Here is a 20,095-nt window from a genome sequence, read left to right on the forward strand (position 1 = left end):
CCCTGTTCCTGTGACCCGGGAGCCCGTCATGTGACATATGTGACGCACATTTCCTCATATCAGCAGCTCATCAGTCGAGTACAGTCGACTGCTCGACTCCTGTTAGTTTTTTTTTCTGTTTTTCAACGCCAAACAACAGGGCACCATGTTTCGATACGTTGCGTTTGCGATTCTCTTCGGATTTGGATGTGGTAAGTTAAATTAATTTGATGTGCATTTCCTAACATGATTATATTCACCCCTGGAAGGAGCGTCGGCCTGGTGCTGTAGTGAAATTGTGATGAGCCAGAATGCGTGGAGTTGTTGTTTTTTTTAAGTCATACACATATTTTTGATACGTTGTCGGGGGTAAACCCGAAGCCGTGGTCATCTGTGACGAATGTAACATCAACGCAGCTGGTGTAGTTAGCGCAATGCTAATTGCCGTCTACGTCAACAACGTTGCAACCCGAGTATCGCAGACGACGCGTCAAGTTTAAATTACACGCTTTGACGTATTAACGTGTATGTGTGTGTATGTTTTTAACCTACAAGACAACACTAGTTTATAACCAAACTATAATTTGACGGCGATTGTGAAACGTAGCTTTGCTCGTGTGACTTCTGTAGCGTCACATTAGCGCCATGGATGGCTAACGCTAGTTTTGAAAGCTTAAATTGGGTTAATTATTAAACCACTGCTCGTCTGTCCTCTGTTGTTAGGTTAGTTCCTTTAGGAGGGCACAATGCAAACTTGTCATCAGTTCTTTTTTTTAGTTATAGGTATAATAAAACAATACACCGCACTTGCTTGTTAGCACTTAGCCTGGTTTGAGCGTTTGCAACGGGGCGACCTCGTGCAGCGCCGACTAGAAAGTTCCAATCATTTTGGCAATAACGACTCTCAGAAAGATGCGGTTTACTCCGAAACGATTTCCAAATGTTCGCGCTCGTTGTTTCAAACGTCAACGGTGAAGCGAACGCAGAAAAAAAAGATAGGCTTATTTCGGGCTCGCTAGTTGAAGCCGAATCTCTCCACGATTAGCCTTTATGTTTTTTAGCTTAAAATTTTCCGCAGAATACTCACGATGACAAATAAGAGTGTATTGTTCACCAGATCCCCATATTGCCAGCTCCTTGGAGTGACATCGCAAAACCTGCAGATTATTCTCCATTGGTGACACAAACACCAAATCAGAGTACTCTTCTTTCACCTGATTGTCTTTCACCAGAATAATTTGCTTCTTGACCTTTTCTATTCTTAGGTAATCAATAGTACAGCATGGTTTGGTCAAAACTTAAAACACCAGTTTCTGACCAATGAGCAAAGAAAAGCTTTTTATGAAAAACGTCAAGCAGAATAACAACTTTGACGCGATTTTTTTTTTTTTTTTTTTTTACTTTTGTGACTCCTGAAAACTAATTTACTAACAGATATACAACAATGACTTGCACCAGGAGTGCTGCTGATTCACCACACGGTTTGGGTTGACTGTTCATGGCTTGTTTTTTATTTTGTTTTGTTTTTGCTCTTTTAACATGGTAACCCCGTCTTAGAAGACCATGAACTGCACCAACTTTTCCGTCTGATCTTGACACACTTTCTACTACCGTGGTGCATCCATTTGCTGACTTTACATATGAGTGTGAAGTGTCTAAATGTGTCCATGTTGCTTTCCTATAACCTGACTTGATGCCAAATCATTAATTATATTATTATTCTTCGATGACATCTGATGCCCAACTGTGTGGTTGAAGCCTAGGCTGCGCATACTAGGTTATTGTTGCTGGGACATGGGCTTAAAGTGTTTTCGTGTGGGTGTGGATGTGTTTTAAACTACTGAGGCTGCAAATTCACCAATAAAAATGAAAGTGATGTGTGTATTTGTCTTTTCAGTGATCCATCAATCAGATGAGGCTGAGGTGAATGTCAGAGACAAAGATGACAAGTTATGTCTTTATGCCAATGTCATGGTCAACTTCTCTGTGTCGTACATGACGTCAGACAACAAGGTAAGTTTGTCATCTTAAATGAATATGCAATTTTCTACTCGTTACATAGCAACTCTAAAAATAAGGTGTGCTGCTCCCAAGATTTGTACTAGTCAGCAATTCTCTTTTGTGTTTTGCTGGTGCACATCCTGTCACATGCACTGGTGAATTGTTGGCCTGCAGCTCAAATAACAATAGGATTGCTTTCACAGTTGAACCTCCAAAATAAAATTAAAATCTGTTACCTGACACTGACATGACACATCTCCTCGCTCAAACCAGATGTCTTCCATGGCACCAACATCCAAGACTGACCTTTGAGAGGCAGCATGGTGCCATAAACTGCTTGAAAATGAGAGAGAAGAAAATTGTGACAAGTCGCAATAGTAGAATGAATAAAACAAGCTAGGCTTTCTTCATTTACTCAATAGATATAGTGTTGTTGCAAATTTGTCTCATTATTCTTTTTATTGGTGATGACTCACTTGTGAATCAAACTTTCTTGACAGTTAACGCAAAGTAGTTGATCCTCAATTTGTTCAACAACAGCGGCAGCTTCATGTTGCTCCCAATTTGGCTCTTCTTCCTTTTTTACGTTGTAATTCACCGAATTCTGTGTTAACGGCATATATATAGAGAGATTTGTGACTGTAAACATTGAACAGGTTCAATGTTTATGAGTGATCTGCTCGAGGAGGAAAAATAGCACGCCGTCACACTACAAGATACTATTTTTGACAATGTAGACCTCAGGCATTTTGGGTTGGAGGATACTCATTCTACCTGATTTTTGGTACAAGTTTACCCATCTTAATTCTCAATGCTTCTTCATTCCTCAGAATGAGCTGGCCGAATTTGAACTTCCCTCTGAGGTCACGTCTGACGGAAGTGATTGCGACAGCACAAGCTCTACTCTGAAGCTCAACTTCGGAGCGGGACACTCCTGGAGCATGAACTTCACCGGCAACGGGAAAACATATCAAGCGGATTCAATCACATTTACCTACAACCTCAGTGACGCTACCATCTTCCCAAAATCCGCATTTAATGGTAATGGCTCCAAGACTATACACAAAGATTCGTATGAGAAACCTTCAGCAGTAGGGTGTTGGCAAATTAGCAACACGTCGTGCAGGCTTGTTAATGATAGGCAAGGCTCTGTGGTGAGTGCAAACGACACACTAAGAGGAAAATAAAAAAATAAAAACATCTGGTAATGTGTCAAGTGAACTCACCAATGTTAAAATAGCAGAGATTTTTTTTTGCAAAATTTGTAGTATAAATGTCTAATATAAATTTCCCAATTTTAAAAATCTTTTTAATGAGCAGATTGCAACAAAATTAAGTATTTAATGTGCAAGTGTAAACAAAAGGAGGTTGGCTTTTTTCTTTTTTTGCTGCAGCTGAGGACTTCTCTTAACAAAATGTGTACAGCTGTGATGTATAGTGTAATTTTTCCTGCAATGTTTACAAACTGTTATCTATTCTAATCTCAGCATCACAAACAGTAGGGATGGAATGAGAGCTTGTACAATGAGGTAATTTTATATTTTTCCAAGAAATCACCGAACTAGAATTCTCACACTTGTAAAACTTGGGTTTCATGATTGACTTCCAGTCAATTTTCAAAATGAAGAATTGCTTTAATTTGACTTTTTACAGCCCTAGTTTTAAACAGCAAACGTGTGTGTCAATAGGAAGCTTCAATGACGAACCTTTCTGTAACCAACTGGATAGAAGGCTCACGATTTCATGAGGCTTCAATGATGTAACGTCCTTTTTCCCACCTTCAGAGACTGTCTCTGTGAACATGAGCACTCACATCACTGACATCAGCATGGACACCTGCTACTCTTGCAAGAGTGAAGAGACCATCAAGTCCGACTCTGTTAACCAAACCCTTTGGAACGTGCTCATCCAGGCGTTCATCAGCAATGGCACTCAGAGCGAAAACCGTAAGGGTGGTCTCAGCCTGGTGTCGAATGACATTCTCCTTCTGACAGCCTCCCTCTCTTTACAGTGACCAGCTGTTCCGCCGACCTGCCAACCACCCCCACTGTCTCTCCCACCACAGTGATTCCAGTGACAAATACAACCGCCAGCACGCCCACTCCAACCACCCCTGCGCCCACCCTGCCCACACCCACCACTGGGAAGTTTGTCATCAAAAAGGATGAGAACAGCACTGCTTGTCTGTTGGCGAACTTTGCCCTGCGGATTGGTGTAGAGCAAGATGGGGTATGTGTGATCCCGTCAAATACTGAACTTTGCAAATGGAATGCCACTACTTTGAGTTTTGTTATTGTTCTTCTTTTAGAAGTATCAGGAGATCAACTTGGACCCTAACGTGACCAAAGTTTCTGGATTGTGTGGAGTCAACACAAGTGAGCTGGTTTTGGTGTCCAACGGCATGACCATCGCACTCACTTTCATCAAGGTGAGTCCTTGACTATTCTTATGATACTGTGTCTAATCTCTGGGGTCGCAACATGAGCTCCACCTACACCTGCATTACCAATACAAGAGTTGGTCAAGAGACTTTGCTCATCTGATTTGTTCACGCTTGATTGGCGCTTGGTGGTTAATAGTTGTTTTGTAGGAGGCATTTTTTGAAGGGTTCCCCTCCAAATGTTGTGCATTTGCAACAGTAAATTGCATATCTTTAGGGTTTGTTTATAAGTTTTGTCATGTAGCAATTCCAAGGTGATTATTCATCCTGCTGACGCATGTTGTTTCTTGTTTTTGAGCCGAATTCTCATGTTTCCCAATAGGACACCAAAAAATTCCGCCTTCAGGCTGTGAATGTCACCACGAAACTGAGTTCTGGTAACCAAAGTAGTTTTGTTTTCCCCAAACATACTGAGCCCATTCTCCAAGCAGAAACAGGCTAATGTCGGTTTGTGTGGTTGTTTCAAGGTGTGATCTTCGCTGAAGGTAATAGCAACTTAAGTCTGTGGGAGGCGGCGGTAGGCACCTCGTACATGTGCAACAAGGAGCAAAACTACACCATCACAACCCAGCTCAACCTCTTCACCTTCAACCTTCAAGTACAGCCTTTTGCTGTGGAGAAGGGTGTCTTCAGTACAGGTAACCTCTTTCACTTACTTACCTTGATACTATCGCTTTCACTGTAAAACACAACAAAGCAGTTTTTTCCAATATGTTGAAATTTATAGTTTTTAGATACATATCCATGTAATACTGCCCAACCCTAATGTTGTCATGCAAAACTCGCCTACTGAGCTAGTACAGGTAAAAAGGTCTTTAAACTTTAAGTTAACTCTTTACATTCTCTTTATCATGTTTTTATTTTAATACAGCACTGTTCTTCTTCATGATTTAAAACAAAGATTCTGCTTTTTGGGAGGAAGGAATGTATAGTTTTTTCAGGAAGCATCCAATCTGGTTAGCTTCAGGTCGGAATCAGAAAATATCTGATTCCCCCCAGTAATACTGCCATGATTCTTTTAAACAAACGAAAACAAAACAAGTTTAGAAATCCCTGTTACTTCTTGGGAAAACATTTATAGGAAGCGGATAATATGAGTTGAGTGCAAACAGGGCAAAAATTTGTTGTTGACTGACTCTCTTTTCGTCTGCAGCCCATGAGTGTGCGTTGGACGACACCAGCATCTTAATTCCAATCATTGTTGGCGCTGCTCTGGCCGGCTTGATTCTCATTGTAGTGATTGCATACGTGATCGGTCGAAGAAAGTCCTATGTTGGATATCAGACCCTTTGAAAATCAGTCGCGAAATATGACAGGGGACAACCCAAGTCTGGTCCTTGGATTTATTTGCGATGAATTTGATCGACTCTTGACAATTCAAATCTTTTGTGTTAAAATCAGAAATGTGAATTTAAAACGTGCACTCGGAACATTTCTGAAAGTTTGCAGGGACAATAATGTGGTAGTTATATTTTCTTCAAGGACCAAACTTGTCTGCTCCCTGTGTTTGTGTGTGCGTTTCAGTTTTACCATTTGTTTGGGGTTTTCTTTTGTCTTTTTTTTTTTTTTTTTTGAAGGAGCAAATGCAAAATCCATCTTTGTTTGGCTCCAAACAAATGTAAACACGCCAGAGAGCATACTAGAGAAATATCTCACTAACCCAATTTAGAATACTATAAAAGAACATTCATGTTATGTTCATTTTCAATGGAGCCATTACACATGAAATATTTTTAACTGTGCCAATTTGAACAAAATGACCATCTTCAACTACACCGTTTCGATTTTGCATTTGCTCTGCCGACACTCCATTGATTCCATCTCTTGCACATTATGTAATTTCACTTTGATTTACTTTGATTTTGTCATTTTCATCCCAATATTCCAGGAGTAGGAAACCTATATGACCTGCCATGCAATTCTACAAACAAACCGTGAAAGGAGTTGTTGCTTTTTTTTTTTTTTATGGAAAAAAACTCCCAAAAATTAAACCCACAGATGTTCGAAGTGTAGTGACTTTCTAAATAAGAAAAAAAAAGGCAAAAAAGGTTTCCCCACCCCTGCTATAGATTTAATGAATTGAAAATTTCTCAGGACCCTGATGCAATCCTTCACCCAAGTGACAAAAACGAAGGTAGCTGAGCTAAATCATTCACCAAAGTGTGAAGGTGTGCACCACTTAGGAACGCGTGTAAAGGAAGCTTAAACCAATGTTTGCCCCTGCAGAGCAGGAGAAACATTAGATACTTTTTTTTTTTTTTTTTTTTTTTTTTTTTTTATTCCCCCTCAGAAGGCATTGTGACATGTCGAGCACAACCAACTCAATCACTCATCGGTCCCAAGCGGAGACATGTCACAACGTTTTCTGCTCAAAGGGTCTGTAACACTTTGCACAAGTCAGAATAATCAATCAGTAGTCTTTTCTTCAACAATTGTTTGAGACACTAGGTTCTGAAAAGGGATGAAATTGTTCCATTTGAGGTTTTCATCTAAATGCACTTTGTCTTTGGAAATTGTGTCACATGATTTATGTTTTGTGATCCAGGCTCTGAAGGCTGCAGGCGCTCCCAAATTAATGTTTAACATGTGCCCATGACAAATTGTTATCGAAGGTACAGATTCACAGAACACCTTAAGTGGCAGTAGTCTGTTTTCCCGATCTGCCACTTGTTCTGAATTGTCACTTGCATCACTTCCTACTTGACTTTGGGGTTTGGCCATGTAAGTGTGGGAGGCGTTCAGCAACTCCTCCTCCTCGAATCCATGCGAGATGACATTTTTATGGACATGCGCTGCAGCCATGTCAGAGCCTAAGGAGAACATTAAAGTGTGTGTGTGTGGTCCCCCTTTTCTGCGACGATAACAAGCTAGTGTGACACTTGTTGATATAAAGGAGTATTAGGGCCATGTCAAAGGTAAGAGACGATGCTGCGAGAAAAGTTGTAACATTCACGGAATTCAGCAGAAGTGTTTTTATTGAAGAACATTTGTCATATCATGAATAATTTTAGGTTCAAAGACTCCCCCGAAAGGCTAGTTGCATCGTAATCATCTTTTGGCATGGCCCGAATATGCCTTTGTGTATTGCAACTGGGGCAGCAATTATTATTTTGTTAGCATTTTCAAATTTGCTCCTGGACTTTGCTTTCCAGAAGAATTTGTGCAAATGCTTAAACATTGCAGCATTGTTACATTTTTCAGCTTTGCTCTCCATCAACTGCTAGAGAATAGTGCCTTGCTCAGTACAAGTATTGGCTTCCATGACAAAGCCTACGACAGATTTATTATTTCTCGCCCGGCGTCTTGCATGTTAAACAAAAGGGAATTTTTGTGTGTGTGTGTGACATCCTTGCTTTGTTTTACTTTCACAAACTGGATTATACAGTGTCAAACTTGATCATTTTAGTATTCTAGAGATTTATTATAAATAAAAGTGTGCTGCTGCCCTGGCTCCTGAGTAAATGTTTTCTTTGACTTCCAGAACCTTCCTTTTACACTAACCCGTTCTCCACTTTTTAATCCGTACTTTATTCCATGTAGATGTTGACCTCTTCTCTTTTTCACTCTCGTCTAGCGGAGGATTGCCAGACGGGCTCGGAGAGCTTCCTTGTTCCCGTAGCTGTCGGGGTTGCCCTGCTTGTTCTCATTCTAATTGTTCTGCTGGCCTACTTCATCGGAAGAAAGCGAAACATGGCCAGTGGTTACGAGTCTTTCTAGAGTCGGCGTCGCTGCGTGACGTTAGCCTTTCCTCTTCGCCTGTGCATTTCTTTCTTGGCTTTTGATGGACCATTTGAGTTTTGGGGAATTGTACCACTTATGGGAAACACTACTCATTAAGGTTGGACACAAGGATTTTTAGTTTGACTTATTTTAGCATCTTGACCTAATTTTTAATGTCTGGTTGGAATCGTGATAAACATCTGCCATCACATTTTAAGTATGTTTGCGTCATACCAAAATGACAAATGCTTAGGGTTGTATGCACAGTGTGAGCATGACTGATCATTTGAGGGATTGACTTGGCCTTTGAATTCCATGCATACCTTAAAATTGCTTGTATATATATATTTTTAACTGTTGGCCACATATTATGGCCAAATGCACTGAAAAAAAATCTAGCTTTAAAAATGATGTCCCAACTACTACAGTATTCTTGAAACCTGCAAAACTGCTTAGGTTATTAACATGGTTGTTATTGTGAGCAAATATATTTAGTACTTTTGTGGGGGGCTAATGTAGTTTTCATTTTTTTTACTTTAAGTTGCAGTGAAAACAAAATTAGAACGTTGAGTGAGTTTGGGGTCTTAAACTGTCTTGGTTTCCAACAATTTTGCAGTTTCTTCTGATTAAGTACTTCACTCGTGTTGAAATGTCATATTCCCACTTCACAATAAGCTTGGAGGCAATATGGCATTTTTCACAATGATTTTTTTTTCCCCCGAAAAAATCAAATGAGTTCTCTTTGAGTTCTCAAATATTAGTGTGTGTAGAAGGAAATGTCATTTTAATTCTCTTGCTTTTGAATGATGACATTTTTGATTCTCTTTGTGGAAATCTGATCATCCAAGCCCAGATATGTTCAACTTCTAACAATTTTTGAGGACTCTTAACATTTCTGCTTTCCTCCACGCCCTCCCAGAACTTTAACCGACAGCACTAACCTTACTTTCTTGTGTGTTTGTGTGTGCCTGTGTTTCTTTGTGTGCCACTCAGCCGAGGAGTGCTTCCTGGACTCTGATTTGAGCTTTTTGGTGCCCATTGCGGTGGGTGTTGCCCTCAGCTTCCTAATCGTGCTTGTCCTTCTCTCTTACCTGATTGGCCGAAGGAAGAGTCGTACTGGTTACCAGTCTGTATAAAGTTCTGCTTCAGCCCCTCCAAATATTCCCAATTTTTATTTATTTTTTCTTAATCACTCTGCCCTTCTAAAGTAACATTGACCTTATGCCCCTGCGCATCCCAGCTACCTCCGCACTGCACTGGTTGTCTCTTTCTCTTTCTTTTCCAATGACTAAGTCGAGCCATCTCAAATGAAACTTACATCATTTGATTCAAGACTGCATGTCCACCTCCCCTCCCAGACCTCTCTTCCCTTTACAATATTAGAAATTGATTAATCTCTTGTATAGAATGAAAAGTTTTGTTGGTGAATGACTTGAATGTACACGCAAGCTATAGCACATCAACCTGTATGCCAGAAAATGCCCCCTCCCCTTCATGCACACAATATTGAAATGAATTGTTGAATGAGACACACACTTTACCAGCACTGCTATTACATTTTGGTGGAAATTATGTAATGGATGTTAGTTTACGCTTAAAAAATGTCTCAACATGGATATTTTTCTTAACGTATGCAACCATTCTTTTCACCAAGGCACGTTTTTAACAGACTCATTACAGTTGCACAGCAGTCAACCTCGAATGGCCCGCCAGACTTGTCTTGTGCCTTTCCGTTAGCCAAATTCAGTTGCTTTGCTCGAGAGGAAAGTTATGTGATGATCAACCTATGTGTGGTGGGGGTTAGGGTGACTAATTAAATAAATGAAAGTTTGGTTCTTGTTTTGTAGCACTGTTGTTTGTTTTATCTTTTGCTGCCTGAGATCTTGCGACTGGCAACCTTTGAGTTCAAACTGCCCATTTGATGAGCTGGTTTACAACGTGTTAAAAGTTTATGACATTGGAACAAAAAATCTGGGAACAAGTGGCCATGACACAAGGAAATATTGAGGTTAGCTACCATTTGTGCTCTTAAGACATTCTACCTAATTAAATATACTCAAAAGTATGGTATTACAAAGACGAACGGTAGGATGATTGAACCACTGACAACTAGTGAGGTAACTTGGTAAACTTGGTTTACATGTTACTTTTTCTTGTACTACTTGACTGTGGAAGAGGATTTCAGATTATTCTTGGAGAGTTAAGTGTCGCAGATAATGTCTTCAGTGCATCAATGAGAGAATTAAATATTTTCCAGTTTCATCAATAATGTCCTGAAAAAGCAGAATGGATGGGGTTTCATTCTACTCGACTGTGTCTATCTTGACTTAAAAAAAGAGGCAATACTTAAAATTTCCCACACTGATAGCATTTTAAGTATTGGATTGCCCCATAAAACATAATCAAAATATTTCAATGTTAGTTTTAAAAAAAGTTAAAAACAAATGGATGGGTCATCTTCATGATTAATACCACTCTTTGGCAAAAGATGGCAGCAGCCGTTCGAAAGGTCGTCCAATAGAGCTGTAGTGACTGGAGGGGGGTGGGGTAGGGGGAAAGGCATCATATGATGCAGTGCGGTTGAACACAATTGCAAAGCCAACTACAACCAAAAACACATTCGTATTTTAAGTTAATGCTTTCCTGACACTGCTGAAGAGTAGTATTACGCTTATCTGGATGCAAATAATGAATTTAATGCCTACACATTTCTGTATCATACATATAATACTTAATACCTACATATGTACTTACAATATTAAAATATTGTGTATGTATGTATAAATAATGCTGTGTAATAAGTGCGTGTGTATATTTTAACTTTGTTGCTCTATTTATGAACTAATAGTGGCAGCTGTCCAACTCACAGCACGGTCCCAGTGTTTCCCAAGCAACGACACTGTTTGCTCTACACACCTACACACACTGCCTTAATGAGAAAGCTGCACTGACCTGAAGGCTTAATTAAAGACAGCGACGAATATAGATAGGCGGACATTGAAACACACATGCACTTTCCAGCAATGTGAGTCTGGGTTACTGACTGAAAAAATAGAGCAGAATTAAATAAAGTTATATGAGCTGTTAACCTTGTTCTCACCCGTCATGCTTTTATTGAATCTGGGAAGAACACTGCGAGCGTTTTTCAGTGCCTTCTGGCCATAAGATGTCAGATGAAGTATAGTTTGTCATCAAGTTGCTGTAAAAATCCTATTTACGCTCCTTGCCTTCCTTAATAAATGTCCCTGAAGGCATCACATACAGTGTGAATTGATTGATGCTCATATTTGCGATTTAACTCAAGACTTTCTGGTGACCCGCGAATAGCACTAACATAATAACAGTAAAGTTTAGTTAAGAAAGTTCAGAATGCAACAGTCCACTTTATAGCATATAGTAACACCCTGAGAAACAAACGTTATCGTTCTGGGACCGCTCTCTTAAATCACTTGACTTGTGTTCCAAATAATCTTTCTCAGTGGAAATGAATAAAAATGGCATTAATCTGCTACAACCTCCCACAACAAATTAATGAACGTATTAATAAATTGCAATTTTTGAAGTGAGCGTAGATCCCGCTGCTAATGACATATCCAGTTATATCAAAGGGAAAAGGTGAATTGATATTTGTGTTACGAGCATAAGCAATTAAGCTAGTATCTCAAAGTACGACTTGTATTTTAGGGATGTACAGTGGTCTCTTCTTTATTGTCGGGGTTATGCTCCAAAAAATACATGCAGTAAACGTAATACATGAAATAGGTTGACGTTTTTTAGTTGTTTTTTTTTTTCCTTTTTTGTATCATTTGTCAAAAAAAATATACAATTGATTTTGCCTCGTCTAGCTAAGAATGAGGAACAATATCAAGAAAACAGCAAGGTAAAGCTACAATAGAAATAAAAATCCATTGATTTTTTTTAATAAATAAAATATATTTTTTACTGGTCTGGTAGTCTGAAGGAAGAAATTATGCAAGACGAATTGCACTATAAATCTGCAATAGAAAAAAGTTACGGTCATAAATGAATAGCCTCAATAACGGAACCGCGATATAGCTAGAGAACAGTGTACGTCAAAGTGCTGAACTGCCCTTAATATTTTTTGAGCGGCCTGATGTGGCGATACACTTTTAGGTGAGCTGTTAAGCCCTCGCGGTGACACAAGCTAGGTGGCTGATTATCAGTCAACCTTTGTATGTGTGAACATGAGGTGGGGAGGGCGGGGCAGAGTGGCCGCACAAAAGCACTGAGAGGGAAGATAGGGAAGTTTTGCCAGGTTTGCAAGGATCACGCCGCTTCACATATTCCTCTCCTGGGCTGTGGTCATTTCTCCTTCATCCAACAACAACATGGATCGACTTCTCCCCAAAAGAGCATTATTTCTTATTGAGACTACTTAGGCCTTCATGTGGATTTCTGAAACAAGAAACAGAAACCTTCAGCATGCTTAACTATCCACTGCATCCCATCTTTCAGTGCCTCTTACTTTCCTTGTGGCTGCTGAGCAGTTGTCACCAAGTGGCCGGCTTCATTGGTGATGGCAGAAAGATGTGGCAGGAACCCAAGCCGGTCGCTATCAGTCTCGAACAATCCTTTCTTCATGATACTTTCCCTTCAGGATTCCTCTGGGGGTCTGGAACGTCCGCCTTCCAGACTGAAGGATCCTGGGACCAGGATGGAAAGGGTGCATCCATCTGGGACCATTTCACCCAATCTAAGACGGACAATGTGACCAGCGATAGCTATCTTCGCTGGGAAGAAGATGTACAGGCGCTTGAATATCTGGGGGTGAATTCCTACTCATTTTCCCTCTCATGGCCCAGACTATTCCCTGATGGGAATGCCACAGGTCCTCCCAGTGAGCCTGCAGTGCAGCACTACAACCGCCTCATAAACAGGCTCGTGGAAAAGCAAATAGAGCCCATTGTTACCATCCATCACTGGGACCTGCCGCTTGTCCTGCAGGATGTGTATGGAGGGTGGAAAAATGACACACTGATTGGATTGTTTGAGGACTACGCTTCCTTTTGCTTCCAAACATTTGGTGACCGTGTTAGATACTGGCTTACAATGCATAACCCATACCTGGTAGCTGTACAAGGGTATGGCACGGGGGTGCATGCCCCTGGGGAAACAGGTGGTCTCGCTGCCTCTCTCGTTGTGGCTCACAATTTGATCAAGGTAAGTCTGTCATCGTGTGTGCTTGGATGCAAACGACTTCTTTTCATCTTCTCTTTGTCAGTAAAAGCACCAATATGTTGATATTTATTCAAATCTTTTTGGTATTTTCTTGTCAATAAACAGGACGTTTTACAAGACATGGAGGTCTAAAGTCCACCATGTCTGTACAGTGTGTGACAGGAAGTCTTGGAGATATGCCTCAATAATAATTGCTCATGTTTTCGCCGTTTTGCACGCTATACAGCTGGTGTGTGTTGACACTTATATGAGAAACAGATCATTATCGTGTACCTGTTAGGTCGAGTGTATGACAACCCCATCTGTTACTCAGGTCTCTGCCAGAGGCGATCCTAGCTCATGGGGATGCAGCCCCCCATCCCCCCACCTCTCTAATCGTTACAAACTACCTGCACATAGATGCATTGAAAAAACAACAACTAGATTCTCTCTGGAATATATTGATATGTAATAAATCTGAATATTCAATCGTCCCTTGATGTATTGTGGCTTACTTTTTTTGCTATTTTGTGGCGATAAGCTTTCCACACAAACCTGTACTACAGACTCACATATAAGACAGGATGAACATTATAAAAGAAAGGACATTTCCAAAATTTGCAATGATTTCTCACAACGTTGCAATTTAACTGAGAATGATTATGTAGGTAAAATCATGTTGTGTTTTTTCTGTGATTACTAGGCACACGCCAAAGCCTGGCACACCTATAATACCCACTACCGCCCTACTCAGAAGGGTAAGCTTTCTATTGTTTTGGGCTCCCACTGGGTTGAATCCCAAACAGGCCAGTCCACAACCACCGGTGTCGATCTGTGCCAGCAGTCAATGGAAGCGGTTCTTGGCTGGTTCGCCAAACCAATTTTAGGTGATGGAGATTACCCATCGTCATTGAAAATCAAGCACGGTATCCTCCTGCCTGTATTCTCTAATGAGGAGAAGCTGTGGGTGCGGAACACGGCCGACTTCTTTGCCCTGTCCTTCGGACCAAACAACTTCCGCTTGGGCCGCAACCTGCCCCACTTTGGCCAGGCTGTGTCTCCAGATCTGAGGCGCATCCTGGGCTGGATAAAGTTGGAGTATGGGGACTTGCAAGTTCTGGTGGTGGAGGGTGGATGGTTCTCTGAAGCAAGCGTGGGAAAAGTGGACACAGTGGCCATTTACTTGATGAAGAGGTTTATCAACCATGTATTGCAAGGTAAACATTTAAACTGAATCCTCTCCATTCATCAAGATGTTACGAACAATGTTGCTATTTTAGTTATTTCTTGTGTATCTTTGCATATCAAAAAGCTGTGCAAAAAATTATCATTATCGTTATTATTATTTTAAGTAGTAGTCAGAGTAGGAGTTCTTGAGTGTTCCTTCAAGGAAAGTCATGCATGTCTCAAGTTCAACCACGGCTGGATCACCCTTTAGGCAATATAGGTGAAGGGTACAAAAAAACCCACAACTTTAAAATAATTACCTTAAAACTAGTTTTAACTCTTAAAATAAAAAGCTAAAACACATTTAAATATAATGACTAATGAATATTGCTTAAAATGGTAGCACAGCAACAAAGCCTTTTACCTAAAGTTAGCCCTGTTTTTAATGGTGAATCATTGTCTTGCAGGTATTAGATATTTCAGCTATCTAAGGACGTTAATTCTTTTAAAAACAATGTTAAAATACATTCTATACATAGTCATATATTTATACATACAGTATTTAAATGACAATGACAAATTTATAATAATGACGATAGTCGCTAATTTAGCACTGCCACACATATATTTTGTGTATATAATTGTTTATTATACATACATAACAGACAACATGTAAATCAAATTAAAGTTGTTTAAAAAAATGTGGTACTTCATTATTTTTTTAATTGGGCAACACATCATGGAATTGGAGAAAACGACAAAATCGATGGAATTTGACTTCCACTAAATGTATATTCTGTATACCAAAGATACGAGAGCGCAACTCAAAATCTGGTTTGAGGACATCGCATGAGTAGGGCCAGTTCTGATTTCAGCAATCTCACCTTTTTCAACAACTGCACTTTTTACACACATGTAACTTCATCTTAAGAGTACCATGCTTTGCCTTCCAGCTATTCGTTTGGATGGGGTTCGGTTGCTGGGCTACACTGCGTGGTCGCTAGTTGACGGCTTTGAATGGAACTACAACTATTCAGTCCGCCGGGGCCTTTTCTACATTGACTTCACTCACCCTAATCGAACCAGAACGCCCAAAACCAGCGCTCAATACTACAAGCGGGTTATTTCCGAAAATGGGTTCCCCCAAGCGGCGCCCACCAGGGAGGTTAGCGGTCGTTTTCCCTGTGATTTTCACTGGGGCATTGCAGACTCCACCTTGCAGGTAAGTGCATTCAGAAAGAATGAATTGAAACAAATGCAGCTTCTTTCATTTATCCATCTTCATCTTTTCTCTCTCTTTTCCCTTGTTAGGCCCGCTTTTACCCCTTCTCCCCCCAATTCACAGATCCTAATGTGTACAGTTGGAACTGGACAGGTGATGGATCATTGCGTGTGATCCCAGGAGTAAAGCTTCATACTAATCGTTCCCAGTGCACAGACTATCTGGCCATCCGTAGTCATCTTTACCTGTTTGCATCTACTGGGGCAACTCACTACCGCTTTGCTCTGAACTGGTCTATGATTTTACCACATGGGGACCGGTCGAGTGTGAATTTCGAAGCACTGAGGTAAAAATACAGAAAAAATAAATACAATTGGATCACAAATTCTCTTTTAGTGTTATTTTATTTATATATTATTATTTATATTATTTTCAAATGTACATACTGTACCTCATTGGCGCTTGGGATGGGGGACTAGCATGCAGCTGGTTGCTTATGTTAGTGTACTTCCTTTTTTCACCTCCATCACAACCGGAATTAAATTGATATGAATAGGTAGATATGATATGCTTCGTTTAAAACTGCTATAAAAATACTAAGCTAATGTCAACGCTTTCCATGACTTTTTGCCTCTGCTGACATGGCATTTACATTGATGAGAAAGTCGCCCCTGCCAACATGGCCACTACATAGGCACCTCTCTATTCTGGACCATATTGTACCTGTGACAACAATAGCACAACCCAGAAATATGTGTACCAGTCTTTGTCTTTTGTTTGGGATACAATGCCAGAGAACAGCCAGTTCTGGAACTAGCCCACTTTGACAGCTATGACTGAGATGTTTTGAGTCGATTGGAGACTATTTTCCATCTTTGGTTCAGGTTGAGTTCACTAATTAACTACCTAACTAAATGTTGAACATGTGAGTTTCAAAACCAGAGGTCAAATTGAGTGCAGCTGTAATGTTTATAATTCATGCAAAAAATGTATCAAAAAGTTGCATATCTCTCTCTTTTTATTTGTTTATTTTTTAAAAAAAACAGACTAGTTTATAACTTGCTTTCATGCAAAAGATAAACTAACCTTGCTCTGTATTGTAACATATGTTTGAAAGGTACTACCGCTGCATCCTCACTGAGCTAAAGAAACTGGATCTGGAGGCTCTTGTAATCCTCTATTACCCGACGCACAAAGCTCCACATCTGGGCTTGCCCGGCGCTCTGCACGCCGCTGGGGGGTGGCTCAACTACAGCACAGTGGAGGCCTTCCAGGAATATGCATCACTTTGCTACCAGGAGCTCGGCCCTTGGGTCCGTTACTGGATCACGGTGAATGAACCTAATAGACTGACAGATATTTATTCCGATGCGAATCAGCAGCACCGGGCTGCCCATAACCTCCTTTTGGCTCACGCGAAAGCCTGGCGGCTCCATGAGAGGAACTTCTCTCATCAGCGGGGAGCTATGGTATCACTGGCGCTACACGCTGACTGGGCTGAACCTGCGAACCCCTTCCACCTCGAGTCACATGCAGCAGCGGTAGAGAGATTCCTTCTTTTTGAACTCGCTCGCTTCCTGGACCCATTGCTGATGACCGGAGATGAGGAGAAGACTGGTAGAGGAGACTACCCACCACAAATGAAGGCTTACCTGAAGGAGCGAGCCCGACTTCTGGGCAAAGAGGGATCCCCTCTTCCAACATTTAGCAAAACTGAAAAGGAGGAGCTCAAAGGTGCATTAAGTTTCATCGCACTGAATCATTTCACCACCCGCCTGGTGTCACCCTTTCCAAATAATGCACAGCAAAACCAACCTGGAAGTCATGAGTGTCTCATCCTCTCCGATCCCACCTGGCCCTCCTCCAGTCTGGGCCAAGCTCTTGTTCCTTGGGGGCTGCGAAAGATCCTGAGCTGGGTGACTGAACGATATGGACGGGCACGACCTATCATTATCACAGCGAGTGGCATTGATGACCAGGCTCCGGTTCAGGATAAAATGAGGCAACACTATCTAAAAAGTTACCTGCAGGAAGCTCTTAAAGGTCAGATTTTGTTTTTCACACAAACCCCCTTTATGATGGGTGATCAACTGCCATAGAAAACTGAAAAAAAGAACTTATACCCCTCCAACATACATTATTACAAGTGATCCTTTGGTAAAATTCGCAAAATTAACTATGAGTAGAACTTTCTTCAGAAGCTCTGACTCAAAAATAAGACCAAAACATGCTTGCCTTGAGTTATTTGCCACTCTCAGGTAAACATTACTGTAAAACAGACCATAATGTTGAGTTAAAGTGTACCTGTGGTTTTGCTAGTTGAATTAAAGCAAGTTTGTATGGTTATTTCTTGGAAAGACAGCATGAGCAGAATCATCCTTGCCAGCAGGGGCAGGCAAGAGACACAGCATCATTGACAGAACAAGAGTTTTCCTTCCAATGTTGCCCATTCAAACTGTAGCATTTTCTCACGTTCATCAGATTCTGGGGAATATGAGTCAGTCTCTCAGTTTTCCAGAGACTACGTATTGACACTTTTCAAGTCAAAGTATTGAGAATTTAGCTAGCATACTTTCAGTAATATTTTCACAGGCATTAGGACTATGCCTCCCACCCAGCAGGCAGGTTGAAATAAATCTTTGAACCTTGTAGCGCCTTGGACTTTGGTGTCTTGCAGAAATATGTACTGTATACTTGAACAGCTTTCTCTTTTTTTGCCTTGCCACAAAATATGATTTTAACTGTACTAGCGAGTCTAAGAAGGAAAAATATGCATGGTTTATCAAGAAAAATTGCATGTAAAAGTGTTTTTGGTTTCACCTGTTGTATTAAGCGAGGTTATAATAGCTTGAGTATTTAAAACACTTTTAGATTAAGTTTTTCTTGATAAACCATAGGTAATTTTCCCTCTGAGCACCACAGATACACCTTACTATATGGGGATCTTTGGAGGTAATTATTAGTACTAGTAATTATTTTAAAAGAAAAAAGCATATTTGATACCAAACTGTCCTAATGGTGGAGAACTAAGTATGGCGGCGCTTAGTGGAGATAACAAGTTTTGGAACGATTGCTTTACGAAATGTTTTCTGTTGCAAGGAGTAATGTTCATTCTCACTCCTGTGTAATGTACTTTTCAGCATGGATTAGAATGATGTTGACACCGCCCAGGCAAAGCTCGACAAGCAATATAGATTTTATGGCTATATTGCCGCCTCCTATAAACTCCCAAGGAACAATAAAGATGATAAAAAGTAGGAGGGCAGAGAAACAATGCCGAGATGAATTAGATAGTTTTCATTCCTTGCCCTTTATAGCCATTTGTCCGCCTACATTGCACCAGCAAATCATAGTAGCTTTACATAAAGACAAACTAGATGCAGGAGGAAAATGATGATAAATTAATATATGTTTCTCTTCATGTTTCTTTAGCGCGCCAGTTGGATGGAGTCAATCTGCAGGGTTTTTACGTGTGGAAGCTGCAGGATGATAATATACCTCAGTATGGTCTTTTTAGCTCAACCCACCGCCAATCCAAAGCAAAGGCCTCCATTGACTTCTACAGACAAATCATCACTCAGAGCGGTTTCCCCAAAGACGCCACTACGCACGCATGCCGCTCCAGTGAGGTCCGCCCAGTGTGTTCCTTATGCGCATGGGTCTCCAAGAATAAGGCACTGACTGTCTTCAGCTGCTGCCTTATGCTCACAGGTGTTATTCTCATTGCATTGGTATTCTCCACTATCATCACAAGGAGAAAGTACATGAAGGGGCGGAGGAGTAGAGTGAGCATAATGAGCAGAAGAAGAAGAGGAAGGGTGCGGTAGTGGGCTTGTGCAGGCCCACTGTCAAATGTTGAACACAGGACTGACACATAAAATATATACCATATAATAGTAGAGAAGTTTTAAAACTGACCCCTGGGAGTCTGCAAAAAAAATGAGTAAATTACTTAAAATGCTGGGGAACATGGTATTGTTCAATATCCTGAGAAAATAAAGGCATCTTTCCAGTATAAAGCATAATATATCAAGAATAAAGTTGTACTTTTAAAATTCATGTTAAGGTAAATTTTTATTACAAGTTGAATGTAAAATGTAATATAGTTGCTTTTTTGTGGTCATGTGATAAAGTTTTTGAGGTACAGCGGCTAGGTTTACGTGGTTAAGGCCTTATCCAAACCAAAACCAGCAGATTCATACTCCATTGTTTGCAAAATAAAAATCTCACTTGTGTAAGGGATGGCTTCATCAAAAAGAGCAGACGAGGCCCTAACATTACTTTGAACTCATTGCAGTCTTGCACATGGCAGCCAGTATTTGCCATGCTGACTACCAATAAATCAGATTTTTATGCGTGACAAAGTGTGAGAATGTCGCCTCCTGGCG

At 40.6% G+C, this 20,095-nt stretch overlaps 2 protein-coding genes and 1 long non-coding RNA gene across 5 annotated transcripts; 2 read left to right on the forward strand and 1 right to left on the reverse strand.

Annotated features, from left to right (window-relative positions):
- The first annotated feature begins 43 nt into the window (after positions 1-43).
- lamp2 (lysosomal-associated membrane protein 2) lies at positions 44-9,979 on the forward strand. 3 transcript variants are annotated; one of them, XM_088431705.1, is made up of 9 exons: positions 44-191; positions 1,877-1,992; positions 2,811-3,021; positions 3,765-3,926; positions 3,992-4,209; positions 4,289-4,408; positions 4,743-4,797; positions 4,888-5,058; positions 7,995-9,979. In XM_088431705.1, exons 1-9 carry the CDS (start codon positions 146-148, stop codon positions 8,135-8,137), a joined length of 1,242 nt encoding a protein of 413 aa, XP_088287831.1. In that variant the 5' UTR covers positions 44-145; the 3' UTR covers positions 8,138-9,979. The 3 variants fall into 3 exon arrangements, with proteins under 3 accessions (XP_088287831.1, XP_088287832.1, XP_088287833.1); XM_088431706.1 differs by having other exon boundaries at positions 9,134-9,979; XM_088431707.1 differs by lacking the exon at positions 7,995-9,979 and adding an exon at positions 5,574-7,871.
- Positions 9,980-12,583: 2,604 nt separating this feature from the next.
- Positions 12,584-19,714, forward strand: klb (klotho beta). The gene is made up of 6 exons (XM_088431286.1): positions 12,584-13,321; positions 14,022-14,535; positions 15,439-15,707; positions 15,797-16,053; positions 16,825-17,750; positions 19,140-19,714. The coding sequence occupies exons 1-6, from the start codon at positions 12,584-12,586 to the stop codon at positions 19,532-19,534; spliced, it is 3,099 nt and encodes a 1,032-aa protein (XP_088287412.1). The 3' UTR covers positions 19,535-19,714.
- On the reverse strand, positions 15,845-18,158 carry LOC148413744 (uncharacterized). The gene is made up of 3 exons (XR_015867588.1): positions 17,523-18,158; positions 17,360-17,420; positions 15,845-17,296 (listed from the first exon to the last, which is right to left on the reverse strand). It is a non-coding gene; the product is annotated as an uncharacterized LOC148413744 (long non-coding RNA).
- Positions 19,715-20,095: the final 381 nt, after the last annotated feature.

The sequence above is a fragment of the Hippichthys cyanospilos genome, chromosome 13 (genome assembly GCF_059441005.1).
Source record: "Hippichthys cyanospilos isolate Australia breed blue-spotted pipefish chromosome 13, RoL_Hcya_1.0, whole genome shotgun sequence".
In the NCBI taxonomy this organism is placed as follows: domain Eukaryota; kingdom Metazoa; phylum Chordata; class Actinopteri; order Syngnathiformes; family Syngnathidae; genus Hippichthys; species Hippichthys cyanospilos.